The following is a 12,781-nucleotide window of genomic DNA, read 5'->3' on the forward strand; positions in this document are numbered from 1 at the left end:
ATACATTCATTTGTATTATTTTTTAGATTCCATATGTAAGTGATGTCATATAGTATTTGTCTCTGTCTGAGTTGTTTCACTATGCATAATATTCTCTAGGTCCACCAACGTTGATGCAAATGGCAGTATTTCATTCTTTTTTATGCCGGAATAATATTCCTGTGTTTGTGTGTGTATGTGTGTTTGTGAGTGTGTGTGTGTACATATATATTCTTTGATTTTTATGAGCTGTTTGTATATATTGGATTTTATTAGTTATTCTTTTTTTTTACAAATTTATTTTATTTATTTATTTTTGGCTGCATTGGGTCTTCGTTGCTGCGTGCAGGCTTCCTCTTGTTGTGGCGAGTGGGTACTACTCTTCATTGTGGTGCATGGGCTTCTTGTTGCGGTGGCTTCTCTTGTTGTGGAGCACCAGCTCTAGACGTGCGGGCTTCAGTAGTTGTGGCACACAGGCTCAGTAGTTGTGGCTCGTGGGCTCTAGAGCGCAGGCTCAGTAGTTGTAGCTCACGGGCCTGGTTGCTCTGCGGCATGTGGGATCCTCCCAGACCAGGGATCAAACTTGTGTCCCCTGCATTAGCAGGTGGGTTCTTAACCACTGCGCCACCAGGGAAGTCCCCAGTTATTGTATTCTTTACCTTTGTTTTCTTCATTATATTTTCTCTCTGTTAAAATTTTCACTGTGTTCATCCATTCTGTGTTCGCTGAGCATCTTTACGATTATTACCTTGAACTCTCTACTGAGTAGCTTGCTTATCTCCCCTTTGTTTAGCCCTTTTTCTGAGTCCTTTGTCTTGTTCCTTTATTTGGAACATATTCCTCTGTCTCCTCATTTTGCAGATTTTGCTGTGTTTTTTTTTTGTGTTGGGTAGGTCAGTTATGTTGGCTGATTTTGGAGAAGTGGCCTTTTGTAGGTGACATTCTATGGGGCCCAGCAGCACACTCCCCTCTGGTCACTAGAGCTATATGCTCTAGGGCAGCGGTCCCCAACCTTTTTGGCACCAGGGACTGGTTTCTTGGAAGATAATTTTTTCGTGTGTGGTAGGGGGGAGGGATGGTTCAGGCGGTAATGCGAGCGATGGGGAGCGGCAGATGAAGCTTTGCTCGCGCACCCGGTCCTCACCTCCTGCTCTGCAGCCCGGTTCCTAACAGTCCCCAGCCCAGGGGTTGGGGACCCTGGTCACTCTAGGGTGTAAGGTGTGAGCCCTACATGAGCTGCATGGGTCCTTCTGTTTTGGTGAGGCTGACTGCTAAGGGTGCTTGCAGAAGACACAGTTTTGTTTTTTTTTAATCGAAGTATAGTTGATTTACAGTGTTGTGTTAATTTCTGCTGTACAGTAGAGTGAGTCAGTTATACATACATATATATATATATACACTTTAAAAAATATTCTTTTCCATTATGGTTTATCATAGGATATTGAACATAGTTCTCTGTGCCATACAGTAGGACTTTGCTACTTATCCATTCCATATACAGTAAGGCCCCTACATACGAATGAGTACCATTCCGAGAGCCCATTCTTAAGTCCATTTTGTTTGTAAGTCCAACAAAGTTAGTCTACGTACCCAACTAACAAAATCAGCTATATAGTACTGTACTGTAATAGATTTATAATACTTTTCACACAAATAATACATAAAAAACAAACACACACACAAAAAAAACATTTTTAACCTTACAGTACAGTACCTTGAAAAGTACAGTAGTAGAGTACAACAGCTGGCATACAGGGGCTGGCACTGAGTGAACAGGCAAGAAGAGTTACTGACTGGAGGAGGGAGAGGAGGTGGGAGATGGTAGAGCTGAAGGATCGTCAGCAGTAGGAGACGGAGGGCAAGCTGCAATTTCACTCACGCCTGACGTCGATGGCACAGGTTCTGGTTCCTTGCTGGATTCAATTCTATCTACCCTCTTGAAAAAACGATCCAGTGACGTCCGGGTAGTAGCTCTTTTTTTTCTTGTCATAGATGACACGGTAGCACTGGATTGCATTCTGAATGGCGGCTGCAACCTTCCTGTACTGTTCTATGTTTGCGTCCTGTGCCTCAAAAACTAACAGTGCCTCCTCAAATAAAGAAAGTCCCCTTGCCATTTCCTGTGTCGTGAATCTCTTCGGTTCTTCAGTTTCTTATTCTTCCTGTTGTTGCTCCACTCTCAATTATTTTCACTTTTGTTTCCATCGTTATTGCTTGGCGTTTCTTAGCAGTACCACCTATATCACCGCTGCTTTCACACTTGCTTCCCGACATCCTGGGCTTGAAATAAAGATACTGTACTACTGTACTCTATACAGCAGGGGTCCCGGAACTGGGCCGCACAACAGGAGGCGAGCGGCAGGCAAGCAAGCAAATCTTCATCTGCTGCTCCCCATCGCTTGCATTACTGCCTGAACCATATCCCTCCCCACTCCCCACCTGTCTGTGGAAAAATTGTCTTCCACGAAACCAGTCTCTGGTGCCAAAACGTTTGGGGACAGCTGCTATACAGTACTCTACAGTAAAGTACACAAAAGCTCAACCTGTTGTAGAGGATGCATGCATGTTACAATGTATTCCAGACACGTGAACAAACTTACGTGATTAGACATGCAAGTGCATGTTCGTATCTTTGAAACTTGAAGGTTCGTATGTAGGGGACTTACTGTATAAAAGCCTACATCTGCTAACCCCAGCCTTCCACTCCATCCCTCTCCTAACCTCCTCACCCTTGGCAACCACCAGTCTGTTCTCTATTTCCGTGATTCTGTTTCATAGACAGGTTCATTTGTGTCATATTTTAGATTCCACATATAAGTGGTATCATATGGTATTTGTCTTTCCCTTTCTGACTTACTTGGAGGCAGGGCTGTCCCCAGCTCAGTAGGCTGCCAGTCCCTGCCTCATGAGTGGCTGCTGCTCTTTCCAAATCCCTTTCTCAAATGAAAATAATCGGTCTCCTTTATTGTCCCACTTTATGCCTTGTGACGTAAATGTGGGAAAATTATTAGACCACTTCCTTTGTTTCAGTTTCTAGTATATCAGTGCTGGTAAGAGTAAGGTATCTGGTCTAAATTAGAAATATTGACAAGTATTGCCAGATAGCCATTTGGGACATGAAGTGTTAGATTCTTTTGGTCTTTTGATCACTTCCATTTATGTAAGATTTTTTAGAACTGCTTTAATTCTTTCAGGTCACCAAGGTGCTGTCTAATACAACACAGTGCCTTATTACTGAGGATTTATTTATTTAGTTTTTTATGATTGCACCATTTGAAAGGTATGTTGGGCAGTGAAACAACCTAATTTAAAGTAAACTTTTATTTTCATGTCAAGAACTGTGAAGGTTTGCGATTTTACCCTACTTGCAATTTAACAAGTTTCACAAGTGCTTTCAGAAGACACAGTATTCCTGGGTCAGAGTCAAAGGATAGACTACTACTTACAGCAACAGAAGTAGCCAGAGAAACAGCATTTGCACCAGCTCCCGGAGCCTCATTTCTCACAAAGAGATACAAAAAGGGCTGGGTGACATCTGAGTCCTTATGAGGTGGCATTACAGGAGAACCTTGAGCTTAGGGAACCTTCATCTTTTGAAATGGGCAGTAAGCATATCTGCCCTTTGCTTTGGAGGGAGACACTCTGTCTTCCTGTACACAGACATCCTTGAAAAGATAGTCTGTAACAGAGGCAGTTAGTGCTTCTGTTGGAAAGATAAGCAGAAATGTGAGAGATGTAAAGAATTATCTTTCAACATTTTTGGAAGGCAGAAAACCATATAGATATTTGTAAGATAGACTTAAATAAGTGGCATAGATTTCGGATTGCAGAGTATGGCCTAAGAAATTTTCCATAGAAAATAGTGATCTTTTTACATATATCTTCAGTTTCCTCTTTTGTAGCTTTTTTTCTGGTTAACCTACTGTCTCGGAGACCTCCATGAATATTAGACTTGCAATGATAGCTTTCCTTGGGAAAGATTACTGTGGATCTATTTTCTGAGTGGTGTATTATTCACTGTTTTTCCTTAGTAGTCAAAGATATCCAGACCTCTGTTTGGGGGAGTTTGTGTTTTCTTTCCTTGAACCAATGCTTCTGTTTCAAAGTTCAAATAAATGAAGGCAAGTAAGATGACAATTATGATATCATTTAAATTTAGTAAAAATTCACTGAGGCATAACATTTTAGACAAAAGACATTAAAAATGATGGAGCTTGTTGGTGACCCAGGGCAAGTTCAGTTATTTAGACTGGATTTCTAAGAGGTCTCTGAGACTAAAATTCTTCAAAGTGGAACTTCATTGTGTACTAGAACACAAATATAGCACTTCATTACAAAATACCCTCAGGCAAAGAACACATAGGGACTTTGCTGCCCTCTAGACTAGAGGTCTTTGTCATAGATAAAGGGGCTCTAAATCTGGGAACTTGGATGGGGGGATGGCTTGGGGCATTCAGTCCTATCAGTGCTTAAACTCCAAGCAAACAGCAAAAACAAAGAACCTAACATCGGTAATGTTTTAGGTCAGCATGATCTCATTTAAGTTATTTTGCATCTCTCTAAATTTGACTTGGTTGATCACCTTTTTGGCTTTGTGGTATTTTACTATTCTGATTCTACTTCTCTATCTCTGCCTAAACCATCGTTTGTTCCTATACTCCTCAAATGATCGACTTCCCTAAGATTGAGATGTCAACCCTCATTCTTCCATCCCTGATCCCTCTCTAGCTTCCCTTTTATAGGTCTCTTCTACTCCTATAATATCAGATCTCGTGTGTATATACATAACTCTGAAGTTTGATTCTGTCTTGAATTCCAAAACTACATTTCTGACTGCCAACTGAACATTTCCTTCAAGATGTTCTGCCAATACCTTACAAAACTTGTAACTCTGGTTTGTGTGTATTAACAAAAAGGGCAGGGTGAAAGGTATGTTACTGGTTTAATATTTTACTCTTTTCAAAGAAATTCTCCAAACAGGTTATTTTGACAAATCTTTATGGTCTTTTTTGCGGAAGTTGTTTGGTAAATTTTATTTCACATATGTAAAATATCTGTCTTTTCATATTTCATAGCGGTTTGTCATATTTTTACCACCAATACTAAGCATTTAGATTTTTGCCTTCATCCCCCACATTATCCCTTCTCCCTCCCCACCCTCCCGCCACTGTACACGCACGCACGCATGTGCACAAGCACACAAAATTTTAAATGTTATAATATGCATGAGCTTTGGGTTTTTTGTTATTATTTTTATTGGTAATGGTTCAGTGTGTATTTATGAGGTGGAAGACAGAGCTTGTGCTACTTTTCTCTTTACAGGTCTTCATGCCTTGAGGAGAGTCTTGAGGAAACACCCTAACCTCCCTGACAGTAAGATGGCTGGGTTGGTGAAGATTACTCTGAAAGATTTCTTGCAGGGGATGAATGACATCAGGCCCAGTGCCATGAGGGAGGTAGCAATTGATGTCCCAAATGTAAGTCATTTGTACCCTCATGCTAGCCACACTGTTTGAATTAAACTCTGAAAGAAACTAAGACCCCAGGGAAACTACCTTCCTAAGCTAAACTTAAAAAAATTTTTTTTTCGCAAAAAAAAAAAAAAGGGCTTCCCTGGTGGCGCAGTGGTTGAGAGTCCGCCTGCCGATGCAGGGGACGCGGGTTCGTGCCCCGGTCCGGGAAGATCCCACATGCCGCGGAGCGGCTGGGCCCGTGAGCCATGGCCGCTGAGGCTGCGCGTCTGGAGCCTGAGCTCCGCAACGGGAGAGGCCACAACAGTGAGAGGCCCGCGTACCGCAAAAAAAAAAAAAAAAAATTTTTTTTTAATTGAAATTTTTATGGAGATAATTGTAGATATAGTACAGTTGTAAGAAATACTTTAGGGAGAGTGTATGTATACTTTACCCAGTCTCTCCCGCAGTGGTAACACCTTACAAAACTATAATACAGTATCACAAGCCAGGATATTGATAGAATCATCGATCTTTTTCAGGTTTCCCCAGTGTTGCCTGTACTCATTTATGTGTACGTGTGTGTCTGTGTCTGTGTATTTAGTTCTGTGCAGTGTTATTATATGTAAAGTTTTGTGTATCCATCACCAGAATCGAGATACTGAGGATTTCCATCACCACAATGATCCCTTGCTTTGCCCTTTCATAACTACACCCACCTTGTTCATGCATCCATTTCCAAAATTCTGTCATTTCAGAAGTGTTGTGTAAATGGAATTATACATTAGATAATTGTTTAGGATTAGTTTTTTTCACTTACTGTAATTCCCTGGTGATTCATTCAAGTTGTTATATATCAATAGTTTGTTCCTTTCTTTTGCTGAGTAGTATTCCATGGTATATGTGTACAACGGTTTGTTTAACCATTCACCAGTTGAAGGACATCTGGCTTGTTTCCAGTTTGGGGCTATTATGAGTAAAGCTTCTATGAACATTTTTCTACAGGTATTATGTGAATATAAGTTTTTATTTCTCTGGAACAAATACCCAAGTGTAGTACAGTTACTGGGTTGTATACTAATTCCATGTTTAGTTTTACCAGAAAATGTCAACAAGGCTAATTTTAGAACAAAAAAAAAATCTTCTAGTTATGATACTTTCTACTAATGATGCTTGATGTTTCCTTGGGTTCTTTTACATATACTTCATTGACTGTCTCTGCAGAGTTTTCAGTGAGATCACCACAAGGGCAACAGAAGTTACCTTTTATGCATGGACCACCTGTTACGTCACCTGTGACACACATGGGCCTAATATTCGGGGGTGGGGGATGGCTTTATAGTTTTCTTTGAATATATTAATATTTTTAGAAAATGAACATTGAAACAAACATTGGCAGTGTGTTCTGCATTATATTATATTGTAATATGTCAATATGTATTTTGAAGTGTCAAAAGAGAGCTGTTATTTAAACTTATTTCACCATGGACCACGTGGAGCAGAGACTTGCAGCATTTGCAGTGTGGTGGATTGCAAAAAATGACCACAAATTCTTCCCTTCACTGTGTTTGCCCTTTTGCACTGCAGTCTTGTAGCTCCTACTCTAAATGCTAGGGAGTCAAGTTTTCCATCCTTGAATCTGCACTTGGCCATGTAACTTGCTTTGGCCAGTGGAGTGTTGGCAGCCATAATGCAAGCAGGCTTGAAAGCGCTTAGGGCTTGCCTTCTCTTGCTGGTCTTTGCCATTGCATTAGCTTTGTTAAGAAATCTGTACTAGCTTCCTGGAGGATGAGAGACTGTGTGAACAGGGATGAGCCTTCCTAGTTGAGATCCCCTCATTCTAGTCATCACCAGTTGTCAGACATGTGATGCCATGCTAGACTATCCCACTCCAATCAAAGTTTGCCCCAACCAGGAGAAACCAGTTAACCCTCAGAATTGTCAGAAATAATAAAGTTATTTTGAGCCACTAAATTTTACAGTCATTAGCAAAAGCTAAGTGAAGCAGGCACTTGTTAGCTTCTTATAGAACACAGTTGTTTTGTAAGTTTAGGCTGGGAAACAGTACCCTGGAGATAAGAACATTCCCAAGGACTAACTGCTAGTTTAGGCTGCTTAATGTGATTTTGAATTCTTTTTGAAACATTTTCAAATTTACTACTGAAAGCTCAACTTTGGGGTTTTTCAGAAGCTCTGTAGCAGAACATGCTCATTTCATATGAATAATTTGACAAATGGAATTATAGAATGAAGAATGATTGATGTTGGGTTAGTAGAAACTTCACTTCTTTGGAACTTACGGTCTAAAGTTCGGGGACATTGATTGGTATGAATACCGATATTGGTATGAATATTTGCAGTATTTATCTGTATTTTATTGGGTACTGTAACATAATATAATGGGTCAGGTAGACACCTAATCATCAAATGCCTCATGTGAAAATTTCAGGGGATAGGGTTATAACCAACTGCACCATCCCCAAACATTTTAGTGATTAAAAAAGTTTAGGAGCTAAGGAAACCTACAGTCAGCTTTTAAACTTAAAGTTATTGCCAATGAAGAATGTGTTTAAGCAGTGGCTGTCCACTCTTAGAACTGCTGAACTGATTTATTCATCATAGGAACTGGTACTACAGCTGCACTTTTAATTGCTCTAATGAAAGAATTTTTCCTTTATTTTCTTTTGATACAGTATTTACAACCCATGGACTTGTGCCTTTCTCCATTTGGCGTTTCATTATTTGGTCTAAGTCCATGGTGTACTATGATGTTACTCATGAGCTCCAAAGTGATTAGCCTTGGTCAGAGGACTTTCTTACATTGCTTTTCATGCTCACTTCAGATTGTAAAAATTTTCCTGAGAAGTCAACATTTCTGTAATTGGATTCCTAAAGTTCACTCTTCTGATTTCTGGCTATTACACCTACAAAGATCTCTCCAACTGATTTCTGCAGAAGATTTAATATTTATTTTGCTATAGAAAACCTGTTTAAAGTAGCTAGTTAATTGCGGCTTTTTTTTTTAATAGCAAAGTGAGCATTCAGCATCTTTTGAGAAAAGATTTTAGTGTGTGAAATTAAACCTTCTAAATCACACTTGCTAAAGTTTGAAAGAAATGTCTTAAGGTTGGAATGTTGCCAATTATAATATAGTGCATTATTAATTTCAGGAGACCACAAGTGTTAGCCACTTACTTAAATGTAATGTTTCCTTTTTTTGGACTTTCTGAATTGGTGATTATACCAATTGGTGTGTTAAAAGTCAAATGCATTTTACAATTAATCAGTGATGAAAGTCAAATATATTTCTTTACTTGAGGAATCCTTAGAATCTTTGAATATGCTAATATGCATTGTGAAATTTCAGTTTTTCACCCAGAGATAACTGTTAATATTTTGTCACAGTTCCAATAGATTTTTTAGAATTTTATAGATTTTCTTCTGTGCATATAGGTATTTTAATATAGTTAATCTTAGGATATATATAGTTTTATGTTCTGCTTTTATCATTTAAAGTTATATGATAAATGTTTTACTCTAAAATTTCCTGGCAAACATCTTTTTATTGACAGCATAATAGACTGTTATGTTGATAAACTGTAATTGTTTTATCTTTCTTCCATTCTCAGAAATTTAGGGTTTTTTTCTATTTTTCTCTCATATAGTTATAAACATATTTGTGTCCAAATCTTTGCGTTTTTGATTTTGATGAAGTGGAATTACCAGACTAAAATATGTGATTTTTAAAGTTTGTGACAAATATCGTTTTCTTTTTTTTACCCCAGAAAGGTTGTTCTAATTTTTAATCATGTGATAAAAATGTGAAATTGCAAAGAACTTAAGCAAAATCTCATTTTATTTTCACTTTAGTTCTTTTCTCTTTTTACTTTCCACTAGATTATTTTCTTCACTGAAAAGTTCTTTATTACAAGGAATAATACTGGATAAGTTTTAAATGAATAGAGATTTAAAAAGAAAATGAAAGGTAGCTATCAGTTATGTCTCTTCTCCTCCCTATAAAAATGTTAAATTTTTAGATCAGGGGTATATCTGGATGGCTTTTAAATGAATTTGAAGTTCCATAAGACCAGAGGTTCTTTCTTTTTGTTTTTATCCTTAGTACTTAGCATAGGACTAGCACATAATAGATGTCCAATCAGTATTTGTTGAATAAATGAGCAAATAACTATAATTTTCATGAAAAAACATATTAGATGGTCAATTTCAGATATTTGAAAAATATTTTAAAAAGAGTGTATCATCCTTCTTCTGTACCAAACAAAGTACAATATAGGCCATTATTACCCTCATGAAACATTCTTCATATTTTATAAAGCAACTAATTTCTTTAGTGAATTTACTACTGTTAGTGAACTTAACAGTTTTGGAATACAGATGTCTATAATAGTGTTAAGCTGTCTAGTCTGGAAGGATATACAGTAATCCTTTATATTTTATGCAGAACATGTTGCTTTCTTTTTTTTTTTTTTTTTTTTGTGGTACGCGGGCCTCTCACTGTTGTGGCCTCTCCCGTTGCGGAGCACAGGCTCCCGATGCGCAGGCTCAGCGGCCATGGCTCACGGGCCCAGCCGCTCCGCGGCATGTGGGATCTTCCCGGACCGGGGCACGAACCCGTGTCCCCTGCATCGGCAGGCGGACTCTCAACCACTGCGCCACCAGGGAAGCCCTGCTTTCTTGATCCATTAAAAATTCTCATTGTATTAAGGTAAAGAAAAAAATACAGTGCTTTTAATACTTGTATTTATATATTATTGTTGCAATCAGTCATTGTGTATACGTCACAACAGTCATTCCTGATAAAAGTCATTCTTAGCCAAATATATACAAATTAATTCCATCAAGTTTATGTAATTCATATATACATCTTAACAATCCCCTTCTCCTGGCTTTCTCTATTTTATTTTATGTAGTTTTAGGTTATCCTTTATTATTTGGAAATAATCTATCTGTACCCTTTTTTTTTTTTTTTTTTTTGCGGTACGCGGGCCTCTCACTGTTGCGGCCTCTTCCGTTGCGGAGCACAGGCTCTGGACGCGCAGGCTCAGCGGCCATGGCTAACGGGCCCAGCTGCTCCGCGGCATGTGGGATCTTCCCGGACCGGGGCACGAACCTGCGTGCCCTGCATCCGCAGGCGGACTCTCAACCACTGCGCCACCAGGGAAGCCCCATCTGTACACTTTTGATATTACCTTCGGATTGCAGTTTTCAGAATTTGGACCTTTGGTTCAGAATAAGCCAAAAGCCAATTAAAAAAATAGGACTCTACTTTCACATGAACGCACTTTTGTAAAGTGAACTGCAGGCAGAGCCTCAGGACTACCTGTATAGCCCCAAACCCGTTTGCAGTCTTGGATCCAGGTTAAACTTAGAGGTAGTTGGTGGTCAAATTGAGTGTCTACCAAATGTCATTATTTAAATAAACATTCCTCATTTACTCCCATTTTAAAAACTAGCAAACCTCTTAATTATATGAATAATCAAAAGGTTATCTGTTTCACTACGTATTCAAAATTTGCAGCTGTATTTTCATTTGGCGCTTTTTCAGATGAGACTAGAACATCAGAATGTGACAAGTGAGTTGAATTTCCTAGGATGAGCTCATTAGCATTACTTTTCTGATGCAGAGATATGAGTTAAATAGTTTAATTGACCATAATTACATTTTATTCTTCTTGTACCCTCAGGATAATTAGAAGGAATTTGAGTTTCTGTTTTTTAAAAGCAGTACTGTATTCTATATTTTATTTCTTACAGACTCAGAAGATTGAGGGCTTCTATGATGCTTTACTAAATAACAGATTTTTTTTTTTTTGGAATAGATAGTACAACCTGTAGAAATTCTATTAATTCCATATTGGTCCTTGGCAGGGTTTTGAATTTGGTTTCTTTTGATTTTCCTTCTTGTTGTCTAGACAGAAGAGTGTCTTCTATCACTTACAAGATCCCAGTCTTCCCTGCCAACTACTCTTGAGCATTTTTATAGTTTTAAGTAATAACAATTGAACAGGAAAGCACATTTGGAAAAGTAGATTACTTTTTTTTTTAACATCTTCATTAGAGTATAATTGCTTTACAACGGTGTGTCAGTTTCTGCTTTATAACAAAGTGAATCACTTATACATATATCCCCATACCTGTTCCCTCTTGCATCTCCCTCCCCTGCACCCTCCCTATCCCACCCCTTTAGGTGGTCATGAAGCACTGAGTTAATCACCCTGTGCTATGTGGCTGCTTCCCACTAGCTATCTGTTTTACGTTTGGTAGTGTGTATAATACGTCCATGCCACTCTCTCACTTTGTCCCAGCTTACCCTTCCCCCTCCCCGTATCAAGTCCCTTCTCTAGTAGGTCTGCATCTTTATTCCCGTCTTGCCCCTAGGTTCTTCTGACCATTTTCTTTTCGTTTTTTTTTTAGATTCCATACATATGTGTTAGCATACAGTATTTGTTTTTCTCTTTCAGCCTTACTTCACTCTGTATGACAGCCTCTAGGTCCATCCACCTCACGACAAATAACTCAGTTTTGTTCCTTTTTATGGCTGAGTAATATTCCATTGTATATATGTGACACATCTTCTTTATCCATTCATCTGTTGATGGACACTTAGGTTGCTTCCATGTCCTGGCTATTGTAAATAGAGCTGCAATGAACATTTTGGTACATGACTCTTCTTGAATTATGGTTTTCTCAGGGTATATGCCCAGTAGTGGGATTGCTGGGTCATATGGTAGTTCTATTTTTAGTTTTTTAAGGAACCTTCATACTGTTCTCCATAGTGGCTGTATCAATTTACATTCCCACCAACAGTGCAAGAGGGTTTCCTTTTCTCCACACCCTCTCCAGCATTTATTGTTTGTAGATGTTTTGATGATGGCCATTCTGACCGGTGTGAGATGATATCTCATTATAGTTTTGAGTTGCATTTCTCTAATGATTAATGATGTTGAGCATTCTTTCATGTGTTTGTTGGCTATCTGTATATCTTCTTTGGAGAAGTGTCTATTTAGGTCTTCTGTCCATTTTTGGATTGCGTTGTTTGTTTTTTTAATATTGAGCTGCATGAGTTGCTTGTGTGTATTGGAGATTAATCCTTTGTCAATTGCTTCATGTTTATGATTTCCTTTGCTGTGCAAAGTCTATTTTGTCTGATATGAGAATTGCTACTCCAGCTTTCTTTTGTTTTCCATTTGTATGGAATATCTTTTTCCATCCCCTCACTTTCAGTCTTTATGTGTCCCTAGGTCTGAAGTGGGTCTCTTGTAGACAGCATATATACGAGTCTTGTTTTTGTAACCATTCAGCCAGTCTATGTCTTTTGGTTGGAGCATTTA

The 12,781-nt window shown here is 38.6% G+C and overlaps 1 protein-coding gene across 2 annotated transcripts in view; it reads left to right on the forward strand.

Moving 5' to 3' along the window:
* Positions 1-12,781, forward strand: part of AFG2A (AFG2 AAA ATPase homolog A) — a 336,287-nt gene that overhangs the window by 37,993 nt on the left and 285,513 nt on the right. For both annotated transcript variants that reach the window (XM_065877711.1, XM_065877712.1), the window contains one exon: positions 5,302-5,456. In XM_065877711.1, the coding sequence (XP_065733783.1) occupies positions 5,302-5,456 (155 nt within the window). The remainder of the gene's footprint in view (positions 1-5,301; positions 5,457-12,781) is intronic.

The sequence above is a fragment of the Phocoena phocoena genome, chromosome 5 (genome assembly GCF_963924675.1).
Source record: "Phocoena phocoena chromosome 5, mPhoPho1.1, whole genome shotgun sequence".
Taxonomy (NCBI): Eukaryota; Metazoa; Chordata; class Mammalia; order Artiodactyla; family Phocoenidae; genus Phocoena; species Phocoena phocoena.